Source organism: Schistocerca cancellata, chromosome 11 (assembly GCF_023864275.1).
Source record: "Schistocerca cancellata isolate TAMUIC-IGC-003103 chromosome 11, iqSchCanc2.1, whole genome shotgun sequence".
In the NCBI taxonomy this organism is placed as follows: domain Eukaryota; kingdom Metazoa; phylum Arthropoda; class Insecta; order Orthoptera; family Acrididae; genus Schistocerca; species Schistocerca cancellata.
In genome coordinates, this window is record NC_064636.1 from 166,141,189 (window position 1) to 166,163,717 (window position 22,529).

Consider the following 22,529-nt stretch of genomic DNA (forward strand, 5'->3'; position numbering starts at 1 on the left):
TTTTTAAATGGTCAGTGCTTGTTTTCTTCTTCTGGCTCTACTTAAGCTTTCAATAAATGATTGCTTCTGATGAGAAACAGCATAATTTTCTTGACGGTGAAAAGAGTACTTCCCCAGTTTAAGTAATTTCTCGACACGAAGCTTTTTCCCATCCAATTTCATAATCAAAAAATATGCAAAACACGGACTTTGAATCTGTAGCTCATAGTCCTGATCAGCATACTGCAGAGCCCTTTCAAAGACATTCACAGCCATGCAACATGTACTTGACAACACTACAGATAGAACCGACAAGGTACTTAGAGTGGGAGCAGGATCAAAAATAACTATCCACTCTTTACAGGGAGACTCTCAGTACGGTCGAAATACATCAACCAATTTTCTTCCCCAGTCACTACAGTGCAGATACTATATAATATGTCAGTCAACTGTGTGCATAAATGAACTAAACCTTGACAGTGGGGTGAGGCAGAAGGCGGAAGGAGGGGGATGGGTGTAAGTGGGAGAGCAGAAGTGATGCGAGGTAATGTTTTTTTTTATGGATATCTCAACTCTTAGAGCCATACTAGCGATGTGCACACTTCAAGTCACGAAGGAACTGACGCACAGGAACCACATGTTATGTATCGTAGCAATGCTTGCCGTTCGTTGCAGACATCACATCGCTACCAGGAATAACACAGGTGCACCAAATAGGTAAGCAAACATATCAGATATATACATAATGTTTATACAATACTAGTCATTTTAAGAGAACTATTTAGAACTGAGTTGTTCATTATCTACAATAACTCCATACTTCCTACAGGCAAGAAAACCGATATGACCAAATACAAATATGGAAGTGAAATAAGCATAAAATGATGAGAATTTTGGAGGTAGTACAAACCAGAGACTAGTACAGGTGCTAATTTACTGTCAAACTGAGTAGCAACTGTTTAATTCTAAGAAAGAAAGTATGAATTTTGTAAGTGGAAAAGTTATTTTGGGACATTTTATTTATTGGGGGGGATTAAAAATGAAATAGTATCTACTAGTACAATTGGAGAAGAATATCATACTGTGGAGATTTCATACTGGTCGTCAGAGAAGCACCTCACATTGTTAACCAAGCTCCAGAAAGTGGTAACGTATCATCAAATATAGAGGAAGAAAAGAATTAACTATGTGAGCTGGAGAACAAGCTCCTGGTTTCTCCCCTATGATATTCTAGTGCAAATACTTATCCAAAATGGTTGCTCATTGGAGCTAAAGTGTGACAAGATATTGGAGCTTTCACACTGCTGTTCTTCCTACCTAAGTGAATCTTGGTGTCAAGACATAGTAGTAATTTAATATATGTCAAAATGATTTTTTTATGTAAATAAATAATTTTATTTGTTTGCTACAACATTTTACTAAACATATATTTCCGTTTCATATCTAGTACCCAAGTGGCGCAAATGCAGTTAAATCTTCACTGCATCAGCCACAGATAATGAGGCCGACACCGCTACAACAGAGGCAACAGCCAGCAATTGCAAGATCATCCCTGCTGTTGATTTCTGGCTATTCTGTATTTCAAAATTCCATTCGAAAAGAGAAAAATGGAAAATTGGTAAGTAACACGTAATACCTCAGGACGTAATGTCGCACCTATACTTCAGTTTTTATTGAGTTCACACGCCCTGTTCTTACTACAGCATACATGCATCTGTGTCTGTGATGACAATTGCGAGAGGGTTTTTTGTACCCAATGCTGATATCCACATAAAAAATGAATTACTTTTAAATACTGAATGAAAGTACCCTTTAACCATTACTTGTAACTGTGGATTATTAAAAGAAGAGGCGAAAAGGGGTAGCTGTGAAAAGCTTAAAGTAGTGCAATGAATTTCTCTATAAAAGTAATGTAAAATGTCATTCTAGAATAAACAGTTTCATTTAGACATACATTCAGCTGATCAAAAGGGAATCAGCTTTCCTCTTATGGCGATAAATTGACCTACAACCAAAAGTATACAACTGTGTCTCATTCCAAACCTCGAGATTTAATGCGGCTACTGGTGGAAATACTGTTCCGAATACAGTTGTAAATCATTAGGACCGAATCTTCGGAAGCCAGATAATTCTGCAAAGTGCTTCTTTAATTGCAGTTTTTTAACGGAAGGGAACTAACTGCACGGTGAAAGTTGAAAGAAGTTTAGTACATTCACGATTTTAGTCAGCCGTCTTACAGACTTATTGACAACAGTGGACCTCAAATATTTCTGCTTTGCAAGTGGATCCACATATTCGAATCTCTTTCACTATCTTAACAGTATAGCTCGGCAGTTATTCTGTACTGTGTAAATTGTGACGGTACAGAATCTGGACGAATTAAATTCAGATATTTTTTGAGAAGTATCAAAGGTGTAAAATTTTCTGTATCCTAGACATTTATAAGCGTGCAAGCAAATGTACAATTTATTAACTCTCTCACAAGCCCTGTGAAGTATACTTACCAGAAACATTACGTCGTACAACTTCCATACATTCCTGGCACCTAGTGGTAGTCCACTGCACTGGCTGCTATTTGTTGCGAAATATAGCTTTTAGGGCTGTGGGAAGTATACACACCACCAAATGCTGTTTTAAAGGCCACTGGGAAGTACATTTTAGGAACAAAGCATTTTCTTCACGAGACACGGAAAGTACACTTACCACAAAATACTTCTTTCACGGACTTTGGGTAGCATACTTACAAGTTTCGTACAGGCACTACACTGAGGCAACAAAGTCACGTGATACTCAATATTGTGTGAGGCCGCCTTTTGCCCAGCAGAGTGCAGCAATACGATGTGGCATGGACTCGACAAGTCGTCAGGAGATCCTGCAGAAGTACTGCATCTGTTATTATTCGTAATTGAGAAAGTGTTGCCAATGCGGGATTTTACGCACAAACTGACCTCTCGATTATGTCCCATAAGTATTTAGTGGGATTCGTGTTGGGAAACCCGGTCGGCCAAATCGTTCACTCGAACTGTCCGAAATGTTCTTCAAACCGATCACGAACAACTGTGGCCCGGTAACACGGCACACTGTCGTCCACAAAAATCCTGTCACTGTTTAGGAACATCCACAAACGGCTGCAATGTTCTCCGAGTAGACGAACGTAACCGTTTCTAGTCGACGGTCAGTTCAGTGGGAACAGAAGCCCCAGTCCATTCCACGTCAACACGGCCCACACCAGTACGTAGTCACCACCAGCTCGCACAGTGCCCCGTCGACAGCTCGGCTTCGTGGGGATCTGTGTCACACTTTGACCGTATCGTCAGCCCTCGACAACTGAAATCTAGATTATCTGAGCAGGCCACAGTTTTCCAGTCATCTGGGGTCTGATCGATACGGTCACGAGCCCTGGAGAGACACTCGCATCGGTCGTCTGCTGCCGTAGCTCGTCGATGCCAAATTTCACTGCACTGTCCTAACGGATACATTCGAAGCACGCCCCACACCGATTTCTGTGGTCATCTCACACAGTGTCGGTTGTCTTTTACCACTGCCAACTCTACACGAAAACTGCTGCTCTAGGTCATTACTGGAAGGCCGTCAGACAGTGCATTGTCCGAGGTGAGAGGTAATGCCTGAAATTTAATTTTCTTGGCACACTACTGGTGCAGTGTATCTCTGAATACTGGATTCCCTAACAATTTACTAAATGGAATGTCCCACACATACAGCTCCACCTACCACTCTGCATTCAAAGTCTTAATCCCACTGTTTGGCCATAATCACACCTGAAACCTTTTCACACGAATCACCCGAGTACAAATTACAGTTCCGCTAATGGGCTGCCTCACGATCATCTATATGCAATAAAAGTTCATCATTATTTGAAACGGTGCACACGATTTGAATGAAATAATAACAGAACAGCAATAAATCAATAAACCAATGTTAATAACGAAACTGAGTATTACAAACGTAGAAAAGCAAAGCTGCAGCAATTGGAGACACGGGACGAGGCCCCACACACAAGAAGACCACCCAGAACGATACTCACTTGTGGAACTTGACGTAAGCGAAGCCCTTGCTCTCCCTGGTCTCGCGGTCCTTGACGATCGACACGTAGTCGATGTCGCCAAACTGCTGGAAGTGCTCGCGCAACTCCTGGTCGGTCATCGTCTTGGGCACGACGCAGAACAGCCGCAGCAGCCGTTCCGACTCGTTCATCTCCCGCTTCGAGCCCTGGTCCCGGCTGCAGCACGAGACCGAACGTCACCTCGACATTACAATCTGCGTCACAAATCCGCACTGTACGTATCTCGCATACCTGGCATTACTGCCAAAGCTGCTTCTCCCCACCCTTCCATAAAACTGTGAGGCACGTCTGAAAAGAATGTCCAGTTGAGGGGGTGTGGCAGAGGGGTGTGGTGGGGGACAATCTTACAATTTTTTTTTTTTCCAAACCACAATTTGTACAAGAAAGAGCATTTCTTAAACTATTTTTGTGCCACCATTGTTCAGGCATTTGTCACAGTGGGAAACCAATTTTTGTATGCCCTCTTCATACAAACATCCTGCCAGTGAAGACAGCCACTACCGAATACCATTCTTTCTGTCGTAATCGCTGTCAGAGTGGCGTCCTTCAGGGACACGCTACAAGTTCGAGAACGAGTGGTAGTCAGAAGGTGCGAGATTGGGGATGTACAACTGGGAATAAAACTGCTCCCGACTAAATTAGTGAATAAGATTTCGAGTGAACCCAGCAGAACGGGGACGTGCATTGTCGTGAAGCAATACGATGTCTCGATTCATCACTCTACGCCTTTTGTTTCAAATTCTGCTCCATCCGACTACCACTTGTTTTTGAATTTTAGGCGTGATTTTGGAGGGAGGCACTCCGACAGTGACGACGACACAAAAAATTGTGTTCGGCAATGGCCGTCTTCACCGGTGGCACCTTCGTACGAAGAGAGCACAGAAAAGTTGATTTCGTGCCTCCCACAGGTGAGAATATTTAAATCCTAATGGTAAACTGCCAAAGCATTCGCAACAGAGTGTCAGAGATTGAAGCGCTCCTGAAAAGCTGTGAAGGTCATGTAATACTAGGTACAGAAAGCTGGTTGAAACCTAATATAAATAACAGTGAGATTTTTGGGCAAAATTTTAGTGTGCGTTAAAAGCATAGGCAAATGGGAAATTGAGGTGGTGTATTTGTTGCAGTACACAAGAATCTCAAATCCACCGAGACAGAAATTGAAGCTGCATGTGAGATTGGTTGAGCAAGACTAGGTGTCAAAGGTGGGCATAAAATGACAACTGGATCCTTCTATCGCTCACCAAACTCATCTCCTGAAGTCACTGAAAGTTTTTAGAGAAAACCTCAGTCACTTGTACGTAAGTTTGCCAATCGTAATGCAATTCTCGGTGGAGACTTTAATCACCCAACAATCGATTGGAAAAACTGTAATTTTATTAGTGGTGGGCGTCATATGAAATCTTGTGAAACATTACTAAATGCCTTCTCTGAAAACTACCTAGAACAGTTAGTTAGGAACCCCTCTCAGATGAAAATATATTGGATCTAATGGCAACAAATAGACCTGACCTCTATAAGGATGTCCACATCGAATCTGATACCGGTGATCACGATGTGGTTGTGGCGACCATTATTAGCGAAGTACAAAGGACAACTAAAACGAGCAGGAAGATATATATGTTCAGTAACAATACTGTGAAAAGGAAAGTTACTACTCGGCATATAGCAGAGATCCGGAGTTGCAGACAGGCCTATCTGCAACTCAGCAACTCCGCTATATGGTGAGTAGCAACTTTCCTTTTTGCAATATTGTTACATTCCATCTTAGATTTTCCATTACATGTTCAGTAAACTAGATAAAAAATCTAGTTGTGTCATATCTCAATGAGGAACTTGAAACTTTCAGCACAGGGCAGGAAGGTGTAGAACTATGGCTCAAGTTTAAAAGGACAGTCGACCATGCACTGGATAGATATATTCCCAGAACAGTTCATAAGGGGAGGGAACCTCCATGGTATACAGTCACTGTGGAAAAAACTTCTAAGGAAACAGTGATTACTGCATAATAGTTGTTAAACAAAGCATATGGCTATAAATAGAGAGATGCTGAATGAAGCGCACTTGGCTATCAAGAGAGCAATGTGCGATGCCTTCGAGGACTACCGTAGCAAAATATCGTCAAACGATCTTCCACAAACCCCAAAGAAATTCTGGTTGTATGTAAAGGTAGTTAGTGGCACCAAAGTTAGTGTTCGGCCCCTAGCGAATGAGACAGCAACTGAAACTGAAGTTAGCAAAGCAAAAGCTGAAATGCTTAACTCCATTTTCAAACTTTCTTCTACAATGGAAAACTCAGGAGAATTGTCCCAATTTAATCTCTGTACAACTGAAAAGACACATGAAATAAGTATTAGTGTCAGTGGTGTTGAGAATCAGCTAAAATCTTTAAAATTGAACAAAGCTCCAGGGCCCAACGGAATCCCTGTCCGATTCTGTACTGAATTTGCAGCCGAGTTAGCCCCTATTCTAACTATAATCTATTGCGGATCCTCAAACAAAAAACCACACCCATTTCTTGGAAAAGGCACAGGACACACCTGCTACAGTATGGGAAGAAAATGTGATACACACAACTGCTGTCTAATATCCCTGACATGAATTTGTTGTAAGATCTTAGAACATATTCTGAGCTCAAAAATAATGAGGTATCCTGAACAAAATTACGCCCTCCATGCCAACCGTCACGGCACTGATCATGTGAAATGCAGCTTACTCTTTTCTCAATGACATTATGAAAGCTTTGGATCAAAACTGTCAGGTAGATGCCGTACTTCTTGATCTCTGAAAAGTATTTGACTCAGTACTATACCTATGCTTATTTGCAAAAATTATGATCGTACGTGCTATCAACTGAAATTTGTGACTGGATCGAGGGCTTTCTGGTATATTTCTCAGACTTTTTGTAGACGATGAAGTTACTTACAATGGCGTACTGTCTGATCGAAGCTGCATAAATATTCGGTCATATCTCGATAAAGATTCAAAATGGTGCAGAGATTGGCAACTTGATTTAAATTTTGAAAAAAGGAAATTTGTGCACTTCACAAAATTAAAAACATAGTATCTTATGACTCTAATATCAATGAATCACTCTTTGAGTCAGCTAACTCATAGAAAGATCTGGGTGTAGCACGCTGTGAGGATGTGAAATTGATTGATCACATAGGCTCAGTTGTAGATAAAGCAGGTAGCATACTTTGGTTCATTGGTAGAATACTCAAGAAGTGCAATCAGTCTACATCTGCTTACAAATCTCTCATGCAACTAAGTGTGTGGGACCCGCACCAAATAGGAATAAGAGGGTGTATTGAACATATACAAGAAGACATGGGAGGATGTCACAGAGATGCTGAAGAAATTGAACTTACACACTTTTGAAGATAGACGTAAACTATTATGAGAAAATCTACTAATGGAAATTCAAGAACCGACTAACTGCTGCATCTAGGAATATACTACAAACCCCTATTTATCATTTACATAGGGATCATGAGAACAAGATTAGAATCATTACAGTACGAACAGAGGCATTCAAACAACCATTCTTCCCACACTCCATATACCTACATTGACATTTACAATCTATACCCTGCAAACTACTGTGAGGTGCAAAGGAGAGAGTATATCCCTTTGTACCATTTATCAGAGTTTCTTCCTGTTGCATTCACTAACAGAGAGTGGGAAGAATGATTATTTGAATGTCTCTGTGCGTACTGTAATTATTCCGATCTTGTCCTCGTGACCCCTTTGTGATCAATACGTAGGGGATTTTTGTATATTCCTAGAGTCATCATTTAAAGCTGGTTCTTGAAACCAGCTCAGGATAGTTAATGTTTATCTTCAAGAGTCTCCCAGTTTAGTTCCTTCAGTATCTCTGTGACACTCTCCCATGGGCTAAACACACGTCTTCGAGAGTCTGCCATTTCAGTACCTCCGACAACTTTCAATTTCTGAACGTTTAAAGCAAGTTGCCAGTCTCTGCACCATGTTGAACTTTTATCAAGATCTGATAATATTTACGCAGCTTCTTTCAAATAGGATTTAATTTTAGATAACTGCATCATCTGCAAAAAGCCTGATTTTACTATTAATATTGTCTGTAAGGCTATTAATTTACAACATGAACAGCAAGGGTTCCAACACACTTCCCTGGGGCACACCCGAAGGTTACTTCAACATCTGACTACGACTCCCCATCCAAGATAACATGCTGTGTCCTCCCTACCAAAAAGCCCTCAATATAGTCACAAATTTTACTTCATACCCCCATTTGATTGTTCTGTTGACAATAAGTACTGGTGTGGTATTGAGTCAAATGCCTTTTGAAAATCAAGAAATTCTGCATTTACCTGACTGCCTGTATTCAAAGGTTTCGGTATGTCACGTGAGAAAAGTGCGAGTTGTGTTTTCAGAGTAAGTGCTGGCTGGCACTGAGGAGGTCACTGTGTTCAAGACACCTCACCTCAATGTTTGAGCTCAGAATATCTTTAAATAGGTGCGACTTATTTTTCTCCAAGAACTGGGCACAATTTTTTGTCGGAGGCATCGACGACATATTATAGTTAGAAGTGGGGGCTAACTCAGCTGCAAATTCAATATTGAATGTGACAGGGACTCCATCGGGTCCTGGAGCTTTCTTGAATTTTAATGATTTCAGCTGTTTCTCAACATCATTGACACTAATATTTTTTTAATTCATCTTTTCAGTTGTACAAGGATTACATTGGGGCAATTCTTCTGGGTTTTCCTTTGTAAAGTAACATCTGAAAACCGAGTTTAGCATTTTAGCTTTTGCTTTGCTACCCTCAATTTCAGTTCCTGTCTCATTTGCTGCAGACTGGACACTAGCTTTGGTGCCACTAACAGCCTTTACGTACGGACAGAATTGCCTCGGACTTTGCGAAAGATCGTTTGACAATTTTCTGCTACGATAGTCATTGAAGGCATCACACATCTCTCTCTTGACAGCCAAAGGCATTTCATTCAGCATCTCTCTATTTATAGCCCGAAGCTTTGTTTGACTACTGTTATGCAGTAATGTCTGTTTCCTTAGAAGTTTCTTTACTGTGACTGTATACCATGGAGGTTCCCTCCTATTGTGAGCTGTTCTACTGGCTATACATCTATCCAGTGCACGGTCAACTATTCTTTTAAACTCGAGCCATAGGTCTTCTACGTGCTCTTGCCCTGTGCTAAGAGTTTCGAGTTCCTCAATGAGATATGACACTACTGATTTTTTATCTAGTTCACTGAACATACATATCTTCCTACTTTTTTTAGTTGTCCTTTGAACTTTGATAACAATTGTTGCAACAACCATATCAAGGCCAATAACACAAGTTTTTGTACCGACTTCCTCGAAGAGTTCATGTCTATTTTTGCCACTAGTTCCAATATATTTCCAGCATTAGTGGGGTTCATATCTATCTGTTCTAGGTAGTTTTCAGAGAAGGCGCTTAGTAACGTTTCACAGTATGTTTCATAACAATGAAAACAATCAATTATTGATGAAATTATTTAATTGAATATAATAGAGGGAAACATTCCACATGGGAAAAATATATCTAAAAACAAAGATGCTGTAACTTACCAAATGAAAGCGTTGGTACACTGATAGACACAATAACAAACACAAACACACACACACACACACACACACACACACACACACACACACACAAATTTCAAGTTTTCGCAACCCACGGTTGCTTCATCAGGAAAGACGAAAACAAACACACACACACACACACACACACACACACACACACACACACACACACACACACACACACACACTCTTAAAACCCACATTCTTTCGTCTTTCCCTCTTTCCTGATGAAGCAACCGTGAGTTGCGAAAGCTTGAAATGTGTGTGTGTGTGTGTGTTTGTTATTGTCTCTATCAACATACCAACGCTTTCATTTGGTAAGTTACAGCATCTTTGTTTTTAGATATAAATTATTTAATTGGATCGATAAAAAAATCTACTCACCAAGCGGCAGCAGAACATGCACAAAAGACTGTTGTAACTGGTTCCAAAAGCTTGCCAATTACAGTATGTCTTACGACACACACTAATAACGAAACAGTAATTTTCCCAGTTGGCTGTTGGACGATTAAAACCTCCACCGAAGATTGCGTATGACGGGGGAACTCGTGTACAAGTGAACTGAGGCTCTCAGATCAGGAGATGAGTCTGGTGGGTGTCAGAAGGACTCAGTTATCATTTTATGCCCACATATGATACCAAGTACCCAAACAATCTCACACGCAGCTTCAATTTCTATCTTGTTGGTTTTGAGTTTCTTGTCTACTGCAACAAATACACCAAACTCCATTTCCCATTTGTCTACCCTTTCAATATACATTTAAATTTTTCCCAAAAATCTCACTGCTATCAGTTTCAGGTTTCAACCAGCTTTCTGTACCTAGTATTATGTGAGTTCCATTGCTTTTCAGGAGTGCTTCAAACTGACACTTCGTTATCAATCCTTTGGCCATTTACCATTAGGATTTTAATATTCTCTCCTTTGGGAAGTATTTCTTTTCATCTCTGACTGACACTTGTGGGTTTTCTACAGCTATCGTTACCTGGATTGGATGGAGAGTTGCCTAATTTAAAAAACTTTTGTGTGCCCCCCACACAGTCAGCTACCTGAGTTGAGGCCTCTGATGTGTAGTACATACATGACCCATTTAGGGAGACCCTACAGTTCTCAACCCTAGGGCGCAAGTGCAGAAAGTGAATGGAATGGGAAGAAACCCTAATAACTGGATAAATTGGACATCCCTCTGCCGTGCATTTCACGGTGGTTTGCAGAGTATATATGTGGATATGACATGTCTGAACAATGGAGGCAATTATGTAGAAAAATAGTTTAAGAAATGCTCTGACTTGTAAAAATAAATTTTGGTTTAAAAAAGAAGGTTTTTGTGAGTTGTTTTCCAAAACAGTACTTACTTTCCAGACATGTCTCATATGTTTCAGCAATTTTTTCTCCACAAGCTTTGCAAATTGTATAATTTTGCAAGCAGGTTTAGAAAAAAAATTAAGCATTACTAAAAATATAAAGTATTGCAGGCAACAAATTGAATGTATCAACAGTACTAAATTAAAAGTAGCATAATCTTTCTTTAAAAAAAATGGTAGTAAAACAAAATCTGTATCTTACTGTTTATGAGAGCTACTATACATAGGTTTTAATACATATATAATAAAGAACAGATTTTATTCCTTCCTTGTACATTATTAACAGTGCACAAACAAACACCGAGAAATAAAAGAAAAGGGACTACAATTAAGAATTCAGGAATTACCTCTTTCCAAATATTGTGATTGGATTAACTTCTACTTTGCATTTCTTTGCTTCGAGCACAAACTCATTGATTGTGCCACTGAACTGCAGTTCGGCAAGTACGTTTTACTCTATCTACAACATAGCTAAATTTGTCAGTCTGCTTTCACCCATAATGAGTTTTTTTTTGTAATAATCTTTAATTTGCTATAATGAGTTTACAAGATGTAGCCAACACCGGCATTGTCATAAACATCCAAACAGCTATTTTGATGTCATAACCAACAGTTGTAAAGCGCATGCTGGATGCTGGTAAAGTGTCACTGTTAAAGTGTGAACTAATATAGCTCGTGTGAAAGTGTTCAGGACACCAAAATGGAGGCAGACAGATATGAAAAAAGTCGCCTATACTGTCACAAACCAGCACCCAGCATTATGCTACTACCAGTAATGATGTAACTTCCCGGATCCTCCCGAAATCATCTGAAGATGAACCTGAAAGGGTTCGAAAACCGGTTAATGTAATAAAGCATTATTATTGAAAAAAGTGACTGGTTGCAGTTGTGTATAACTTATTTACATTAATATACAGTCACGGTTCTAAAATATCCGTAATGGATAAGCATAAGCTATTTTGATGTTTGGATGATCATCTCTTATACCCACATTTTGGGGAAAAAATCTGAAAGGGAAGTTGCATCAGTGCTCTTCATCGGCTGCTTCAACTGGAGCTTAAAAGCAGCTAAAGCACTAGTCTGCAATTCACAATTAAGTGTCTGGAAGAGGGTACTTTGAACCATTTTCACACTGTTTATCATTCCACACTAAGAAGTGCACTGGAAAAATGAAAACTTTAACCTTTCACGTGAGCTCTGATTTCACTTATTTTATTACAAAGATAATTTCCTCCATGTAGGTGGGTTCCAACAAAATATTTTTGCATTCAGAGGAGAACAATGGCAATGGAAACTTTGTGAAAACATCTCTCTGCAACGAAAAACACCCCAACTTGTGTATCGTACAATGACACACACTCCCCTATTTCACAATAATATGTAACGAGCTGCTATCTTTTGAACTTTCTCAATGTCCGTTGTAGATCTTATCTGGTATGAATCCCATATTGCACATCAGTGCTCTAGCAAAGGATACACAAGCATACTGTAGGCAGTCTCTTTATTAGACCAGTTGCATCTTCCGAGTGTTCTCAGCAAATGAAACACAGTCTTTGGTTCATCTACCCAAGAAGATTTTGTATATGATTATTCCTATTTATGCTGTCCATAATCGTAATCCCTAGGTATTTGGTTGAATTGACAGCCTTTAGAGATGTGTGATTTATTATGTGAGGAAAATTTAAGTGATTCCTTTCAGTACTTGTGTGGATGACCTCACACTTTTCGTTATTTTGTGTCCGACACCACTCGTCGTACCATACAGATATCTTGTCTGAATCTGTTTTCCAATTGGTTTTGATCCTCTGATGCCTTTACTAAGATGATGAATAACCGCATCAACTGCAAACAGTCTAAGAGGGCCGATCGTATTGTCTCTTACATCATTTCTGTAGATCAGGAATAGCAGAGGGCCTGTAACACTTCTCTGGGGAACGTCAGATATCACTTCTGTTTTACACAGTGACTTTCCTCCTTTTACTATGAACTGTGATATTCCTAATAAAAAATCACAAATCCAGTCACACAACTGAGACAATAATTATTAGGTATGCAACTTTACTATGAACCACTCATGTGGGATGGTATCAAAAGCCTTTTGCTAACAAGATCTACCGTATCAATCCCTGTGCTGTTTGGACAGAATCAGTTGCATATTTTTCAAGATAAGATATAGAATATTCATTTAACACAATCCCTGACAGGAAAGTAAAGTAAACCGATATAGTGTACTATAAGTGACAGCTGTTTCCCCTTTCATTCATTATTCTATCAATGCATTGAAGCACTCTAGCTCAGTCTTGCTCCGGTCCGCAATAGGCAAAAATTCACAAAAATCAGAAGTCTCGGGTCAAACAGAAACCTTTAACTTAGCACCCACTCGGTAACATTTGAGATCTTACAGCACTGTAGTAAGTAGGAATGACAACTCTGCCGTTAAACGTGAGTGAGCTGTGTAGTCGGCAGCTGTGTGAAATAAGTGCACCGCTTCCACACAAACTATGTTCGTCGACAGACGTCTGTTGGTCATTTGGTTACAGCGCTACTCGGACAAATGATGGCACTGTGACAACAGTGTGCTTACGCAGTCATGGGCCCGAGGGAGAGTCTTCTTCTCAGGAGCAGAAGATAGAAACACGAGAGAGAAGGGAATTCTCTTATCTCTACCAGCTAATTCTTAAAATGTCTTCTTCTCTATATATGAAAATAGTAACTGTTCCCGAAGGAACAGATACCATTGATGACGGTGCAGCTTCTCTAGAATAAATGATAATGTGGTGGTGTTATACCTCGATGGGGACAGCTGAAAATTTGTGCCACGACCGGGACTCGAACCCGGGATCTCCTACTTACGTGGCAGACACTCCATCCATCTGAGCCACCGAGGACAAAGATGAATAGCGGGACTTATCCCTTGCACACCTCCCGTGAGACCCACATACCCAACTGTTCGTTAAGAACATTAAATATGCAGATTGTGGACAGCTGGTAATGTGGGTGTCACGGAAGGGCGTGCAAGGGATAAGTCCCTGTAGTCGCGCTATTCATCTGTGTCCTCGGTGGCTCAGATGGATAGAGCGTCTGCCATGTACGCAGGAGATCCCAGGTTCGAGTCCCGGTTGGGGCACAAATTTTGAGCTATCCCCATAGAGGTATATCAAAAACACATGTCGGCCACTGAGGGTTTCAATTAATTATCATTTATGTCTTCTTCTCTGGTCAGTTTCTGCTCCTCCTCAGTGCGACTCTAAGCCACCGTGCCTCTGGCACAGCCCTGACTAGACAACACCTCAACTTAATTAAAAATGAAATTAGTATGCTATAGTGGAAAAACATACAATATGCTAAGACTCATGACATAAATACATCTATCTGTTTTAAACTAAATATCTACTTTATCATACCTCATTGAGTGATTTGCTTTTAGTTACCTTTTAGAAATTATTTCTGGCATCATTAAAATTTGTGAGAAGTTAGAACCACATCTTACTCACAGTAACATAACCAGGGTTGCCACAAGTTTCTCCAAGTGAAATTCCCTGATTTCCAGCCAAGTTTTAGCATTTTTCCCTGACAAATTTTGAGATCTCAAAGGTAAATAAAGACTTAAGTTCACACACACACACACACACACACACACACACACACACACACACACAAATATATATATATATGAATATAATAGAGGGAAACATTCCACGTGGGAAAAATATATTTAAAAAGAAAGGTGATGAGACTTACCCAACAAAAGCGCTGGCAGGTCGATAGACACACAAATAAACACAAACATACACACAAAACTCTAGCTTTCGCAACCAACGGTTGCCTCGTCAGGAAAGAGGGAAGGAGAAGGAAAGACAAAAGGATTGGGTTTTAAGGGAGAGGGTAAGGAGTCATTCCAATCCCGGGAGCGGAAAGACTTACCTTAGGGGGAAAAAAGGACAGGTTTACACTCGCACACACACACATATCCATCCACACATACACAGACACAAGCAGACATTTGTAAAGGCAAAGAGTTTGGGCAGAGATGTCAGTCGGGACGGAAATACAGAGGCAAAGATGATGTTGAAAGACAGGTGAGGTACGAGCAGCGGCAGATTGAAATTAGCGGAGATTGAGGCCTGGCGGATAGCGAGAAGAGAGGATATGCTGAAGGGCAAGTTCCCATCTCCGGAGTTCTGACAGGTTGGTGTTAGTGGGAAGTATCCAGATAACCCGGACGGTGTAACACTGTGCCAAGATGTGCTGGCCGTGCACCAAGGCATGTTTAGCCACAGGGTGATCCTCATTACCAACAAACACTGTCTGCCTGTGTCCATTCACGCCGATCACCTGCCGCCCTACCTAAAACCTCTTTCCTCATTACCTTAGCCAGCTTCATCCTGACCCACAACTTCTTCACTTTTGAAGGCCAGACATACCAACAATTAAAGGGAACAGCCATGGGTACCAGGATGGCCCCCTCGTACGCCAACCTATTCATGGGTCGCTTAGAGGAAGCCTTCTTGGTTACCCAGGCCTGCCAACCCAAAGTTTGGTACAGATTTATTGATGACATTTTCATGATCTGGACTCACAGTGAAGAAGAACTCCAGAATTTCCTCTCCAACCTCAACTCCTTTGGTTCCATCAGATTCACCTGGTCCTACTCTAAATCCCATGCCACTTTCCTTGACGTTGACCTCCACCTGTCCAATGGCCAGCTTCACACGTCCGTCCACATCAAACCCACCAACAAGCAACAGTACCTCCATTATGACAGCTGCCACCCATTCCACATCAAACGGTCCCTTCCCTACAGCCTAGGTCTTCGTGGCAAACGAATCTGCTCCAGTCCGGAATCCTTGAACCATTACACCAACAACCTGAAAACAGCTTTTGCATCCCGTAACTACCCTCCCGACCTGGTACAGAAGCAAATAACCAGAGCCACTTCCTCATCTCCTCAAACCTGGAACCTTCCACAGAAGAACCCCAAAAGTGTCCCACTTGTGACAGGATACTTTCCGGGACTGGATCAGATTCTGAATGTGGCTCTCCAGCAGGGATACGACTTCCTCAAATCCTGCCCTGAAATGAGATCCATCCTTCATGAAATCCTCCCCACTCCACCAAGAGTGTCTTTCCGCCGTCCACCTAACCTTCGTAACCTCTTAGTTCATCCCTATGAAATCCCCAAACCACCTTCCCTACCCTCTGGCTCCTACCCCTGTAACCGCCCCCGGTGTAAAACCTGTCCCATGCACCCTCCCACCACCACCTATTCCAGTCCTGTAACCCGGAAGGTGTACACGATCAAAGGCAGAGCCACGTGTGAAAGCACCCACGTGATTTACCAACTGACCTGCCTACACTGTGAAGCGTTCTATGTGGGAATGACCAGCAACAAACTGTCCATTTGCATGAATGGACACAGGCAGACAGTGTTTGTTGGTAATGAGGATCACCCTGTGGCTAAACATGCCTTGGTGCACGGCCAGCACATCTTGGCACAGTGTTACACCGTCCGGGTTATCTGGATACTTCCCACTAACACCAACCTGTCAGAACTCCGGAGATGGGAACTTGCCCTTCAGCATATCCTCTCTTCTCGCTATCCGCCAGGCCTCAATCTCCGCTAATTTCAATCTGCCGCTGCTCGTACCTCACCTGTCTTTCAACATCATCTTTGCCTCTGTATTTCCGTCCCGACTGACATCTCTGCCCAAACTCTTTGCCTTTACAAATGTCTGCTTGTGTCTGTGTATGTGTGGATGGATATGTGTGTGTGTGCGAGTGTAAACCTGTCCTTTTTTCCCCCTAAGGTAAGTCTTTCCGCTCCCGGGATTGGAATGACTCCTTACCCTCTCCCTTAAAACCCAATCCTTTTGTCTTTCCTTCTCCTTCCCTCTTTCCTGACGAGGCAACCGTTGGTTGCGAAAGCTAGAGTTTTGTGTGTATGTTTGTGTTTATTTGTGTGTCTATCGACCTGCCAATATATATATATATATATATATATATATATATATATATAGAGAGAGAGAGAGAGAGAGAGAGAGAGAGAGAGAGAGAGAAAGTGTTTTATTTTGTTTTAGGGCATAAAAACAACTAGGGTCATACACACCCACGACAAAACTGTGAAACATGAAGACAAAGAGAGGAGTTAAAAATGACTACATCTCGATTCCCAATGACGGACGAGAAGACAGCTAAAAACAGGGATGTGGAGAAAGGTCTATAAAACACGCAATAGAGAAATGGACGTCCAGAACTAAAAATTAAATGGCCTTCACCATATTGCTACAACGCATAAAAAGTAAAACGCGGTCAACAACTCGCTTGTCGTTCACTAAAACGGCCGATAACTCAGACGGCAAACTCAAACAGAAACGTAACTGGTCAAAAAAAGATCATTCCGTCAGGAAATGGCAGACCATTAATAGTTGGGTGCAAAGCGGTGGGGGAGTGCCACTTAAATGGCGATGGCTAAAATGGCAGTGCCTAATAAGGAACCTAGTTAAAACGATCTCCTCACGGTGGGAGGGGCGAGTGGAGGTCATTCAAGCCACTGGCAGAGGCTTAATAAACCGGAGCTTGTTCCCATGAAGGGAGGACCAGTGGCGATAAAGTGACACCACCTGCCAACAGATGGCAACACAAGAGATCATTTAAGGGAATGCAAGAACTAGGGGTCTGAGGTACGAAGACTGCAGCCTCGGCAGCAGCAGCAACCTCACTTCTTGGCAGACCGACGTGAACAGGAACCCACATATACGTTACAGTGGTTCCATCAAGAGTGAACAAGTGCAAGCTTTCCTGGACCCGTTGCACTAAGATATGAGCAGTCTACAGCACAGAGAGGCTTTGAAAGATTCTGAGAGTGTCTGAGCAGATGACACAATTGAAAAGCCTGTGTTGCTGGATGTACTCTGTGGCCTGATATAGGGCAAAGAGCTCTGCAGTAAATACTGAGCAATGTGCCAGAAACATATAGCAAAAAACGTCGGTGCCAATGACAAAGGCACACCCGACACCACAGCCAGTCCGAGAGCCATCACAGTACACGAAGGCACTATCGCGAAATTCCACGTGATAGTCACGAAGCTAAATGCGTTAGAGTGAGGCCGGTGTAGTATCCTTAGGAAGCGAATTAAGACCACGGTGAACACGGGCCGCTGCACGAAGCCGAGGTGGTGAAGGGTCCACACCCTCCAGGAACGTTGCTGGAAGCGTAAAGTTAATTTGCCGGAGCACGAGGCAAAAGCAAACCACCGGAGGTAACATAGAAGAGGGATGTGCCTCCTATTGGTGATCAAATGAGTCATCGAAGGAGGTGGCGGTTGGCTACGCACGGCAGACGAACGGCACGCATATCGGTCAAGGAGGAAGTCACGGCGGTGGGACAGCAGTCGTTCGGCAGCACCTGGGTACAGATTCTCGACCGGGGTAGTGTAAAACATGCCAGGGGCCAAACGGATGCCACGATTGTGGGTAGTATTGAGATGGCGTAAGAGGAACAGATGTGCAGATGCATAAACAAAGCACCCACAGTCTAGTTTCAAATGACAAGGGACCAGTACAAAAGGGTGGTTCAATCCGAAATCCAGGAAGTACCATTGAGGACATGGACACTGAGGGACCACGTACAGTGGGCTGCCAGGTAAGACACGGGGGAGGCCAATAAGTTTCCTATTGAGCAGGAGCCCCAGGAATTTCATAGTTTCAACGAACAGAAGAGCAACAGGCCCAAGATGTAAAGATGGTGGTGTTTTTTCAGTGGAAAAACAAAAGCCAGTGCCGATGCTTCACGAGTAAAGACAGTCAAAACATCGCTGATGGTGCCGCTCAATGACACAGGTCCACGAAGAACTGCAATAGGTGGCAAAATCGTCAACAAAAACAGACCCGGAGGTGCCCATCAGCAGACAGGACATTACAGGGTTAATGGCAATAGCAAAGAAATATCACTTGTTTGGTCAACTCAAACAGGCATTAAGGGGCCGTCGATATGCCTCGGGCGAAGCAGTGAAAGAAGTGGTGCATTCCTGGCTCACAGCTCTGCCGAGAACCCTCTTTTATGAGGGCATCAGGAAGCTTGTACAACGATGGATCGAGTGCGTTGAAACACTAGGAGACTATGTCAAAAAATTATGTTCTTGTAAGTTTCCTATTTGATTACAATAAAATTCTGTAACTACATTGCGGATAATAATTGACTTACCCTCGTAGCAAAATTAAACTTTCTAATGTTTAATTAAGGTTTTATTAAAAAAACTGTTGATTTGTAACATGAAACAGAAAAAAGCTGAAGTGCAAATTACGGAAACAATACACATTGATCATATAGTGATAGAAAACACAAGTGTCTAATAATTGCTCCAATACTTGACTGTACCTATATAAAACATGTTTCTGTTATTCAAAAACAACTTTCACATTTAATAATAATAATAATAATAATAATAATAATAATAATAATAACAACAATAATAATAAACTCCATCTTTTGACCCTGATGATGAACATTCTACCAGGTACAAAATAACAACAGTAATCATGTATATTTTTTATGTTTGTGCATGTAAAGTATATGTAAATTGAATCACAGACAGGCACGATGAAGAGACTTCCACACATAATAGCTTTCACGCAAAGCCTTCTTTAGCAAAGATTTGTTGATTTACAGGGTTTGTTGTCATGTTTGCTTCACAGGTATGAACATCCATCATCTGTGCCTCACTGTTCCCTCTGCTGATACATTTCTTCAGCACTGGAGCACTAGTGAGACGAGTTGCTACACGGCACCACATCGACACCCTTATCATTACCTGTGGGCGATCATCACTTTGAGCGGCCTGGGGTGGCTGGCAATACACCGACCGTTCATCTCTTCCAGCGCCAGAGCCGCCTCAGAAGTTTTGGAGAATTTGATATATGTGACACCTGTAAGCAAACCAGAAGTGGTACACAAATGTAAAGCTGGTGCACCTCCTTCCTGGCATCCCGTCTGGTGTCGACAGGGAACTTTCGACCCTTGCGCAGGATCTGCTTCCTTTCCTTTCCGTAAAAATTTTAAATTCTTGTATATCCGTACCTTCCAGTCAGATCTGAAACAACAACTCGATTTTTTAACCGTGTATTTTAGTTTCACTTATGCTAACAAGCATACGCTCCCAGTGGTGGGATTGACTATGAAACCATCTATACAGTGATGTAGGTTAGGGTCCCAGGAATCACAGCTTGCAGCCCTTCACCCTGGTTTGTAAATAATCAAACAAAAAATAATTTTAAACTTTCGTGTGGTGCTCTACATATTTAAAATAGAAATGTTATACGGACTGCTTGCTGATGGTTATAGTACAGGCCTCATATTCAGTAGGTTGTGGATTTGAATCTCACAAGATGCTTTGAAATTTCTTTATTTTCAAATCTTTATTGAAATGACTTTGATCATTATTTGTATTCAATTAATTGGCTAAAAAAGTAATTTTTTAATTTATATTGTTTGCACATCGTTTTAATCGTGTATTAATTTTTTCAACTACTCTCATTTTTTCCTTCCTATAATTTTTTTTAAGCTTGGAATCTTTGTGCATGTAATTTTAATTCTATCCGTGTAGTAACATAGATTTAATGTCTTTCACTTCATCATCCTATATTTTCATCCATGTTATTGCCTTCATTATTTCTATACCACATTTTGCATCAAATTTGTTTTACTTATAATCCATTCTTTTGTTTAAATCTTCATTTGCATTATTTTGTCTTTTATGCAATAAGAATTTCAATTTTAAATATTTGTCAGACAATTACCAATCAAGAAAATGTACATTTCCTAACAAAAATTGCATTTTTGACACCACTGCACAGTCAGTACAAATAGATCACTTTGTCTTTTGGTTTTTAACTGATATACCAGCATTTTCAAATGTTTAAATATTATGAAAGTTAAATAAAAGAAGTTAAACTCCTGTGCACAAAGATTCCAACTGGTAGAAGAATGATGGGAAGAAAAAATGAGAGCAACTGAAAAAGTTAAAATAGTGACTGAGACATTGTGACAAAGGAATACAAATAAAAAATCTGAAAGCACTAGGTGAGATCCAAACCCACAACATCTTTTACAAGAGGCTTGCACTATAGCCATTACACTACACAGTCAGCCTGCACAACATTTCTTTTTTTTTAAAGCTGTGGAGCATCACGTGAAATTCTAAAAAAATTTTTTTTCATTGTTTACTCATACACGAGAGCCCACCTGTGTAAATGGTTGCAGGGTGTAATACCAGAGACCTTAACCTATAGATGAGTTCAAAAAGATAATTCCCGCACTGGGAAGCCCCCCCCCCCCCATTCCTCCTCGCCCCACTTGTAAGATAAATGGCACCATGACATTGGTATGTAACAATTCAACAACAACATAAAAAACTATTAATACATCATTACCAGTAAGAATTAACAAGGCACATTCAAGCCTCAGCTTAAACAAATGGTTTCATTACCGGGTTCAATTTATTACTAAATCATCTGTTTAGAAGAATCAGCAGAATAAATACTAGGAAACATAATTATAAATCAAAATAACTTTTATACACAAGTATACATATTGCAATCCACAACATAGTAATCTGTCAGGTGAACAGGCCAGAAGAAAATGTAACTGTACTTTGATTATTGGATCTGAAGGTGACAGTTGATAGAATAAAATTGGTAACACAAATATAAATCATAATTCTTTTAAACAGGCTTCTTGCGCATGTCTATTTTATCCATGCCAACTGTAAAATAATTTTATGCTTTTTTCATGCTGCAAAGGATTTCTCTCACAAGAAATTATATATTGTGTATATTTTTAATCAACCAGCAATTTAAAATTCACTGACAGTTAACTGTAGCCTTCAGCACCAACAATCAGAATGCACACATGTTTACATTGTGTGCGCCTCTTCGGGACTTCAGCTGACAAGTGACCGATCCCACCCGTCGGCTACGACTCGTGACGTAAGGCTGTTGTTGTGTGTGACATCACAATGGTGCGGAATTTAGTTTGTGAGAGTGGCGTGTTTGTAGGTATCGTTTTGATGTGATTGGTGGTGTGTTTAAGTGTTGTGTGTTAGGTGATGTTTTTGGTTTAGTTTGCATGGGTGGCGTGTTTATAGGTGATGTATTGTTTTTTGTAGTTATGTATGATTTATGTACATAATGTGCATCAAAATGCTCAAACACTTGTCAACCATATAATGTAGGTTTCTGAATTTTTAGATTTGATGAGGAAAAGTGCACCAAACAGGGCAAAGTGTGTTTAAACATGGTGCAAGTGTAAACATTAGGCTACACTACAGGTCTCTCTCTTATCACAGCCTTCAATTAACATCCATACACGTTAGCCTCACCAATTCACTGCCAAATCGGTACCTCCCAACCTAACATAGACCTTGTTCTACACTACAGGCCAGCCTGTCACCACAACTAAGATTTCAGAATGGGTCCAATACCACATTCTGGCCTAGAATG

At 41.0% G+C, this 22,529-nt stretch overlaps 1 protein-coding gene across 2 annotated transcripts in view; it reads right to left on the minus strand.

Annotated features, from left to right (window-relative positions):
* The window catches only part of LOC126108916 (RNA-binding protein 45), a 109,198-nt gene that overhangs the window by 85,406 nt on the left and 1,263 nt on the right, over window positions 1-22,529 (minus strand). For both annotated transcript variants that reach the window (XM_049914279.1, XM_049914278.1), the window contains exons 2-3: window positions 19,844-19,958; window positions 4,025-4,219 (exon numbers count right to left, since the gene is read on the minus strand). In XM_049914279.1, coding sequence (XP_049770236.1) covers window positions 4,025-4,219; window positions 19,844-19,958 — 310 coding nt within the window. The remainder of the gene's footprint in view (window positions 1-4,024; window positions 4,220-19,843; window positions 19,959-22,529) is intronic.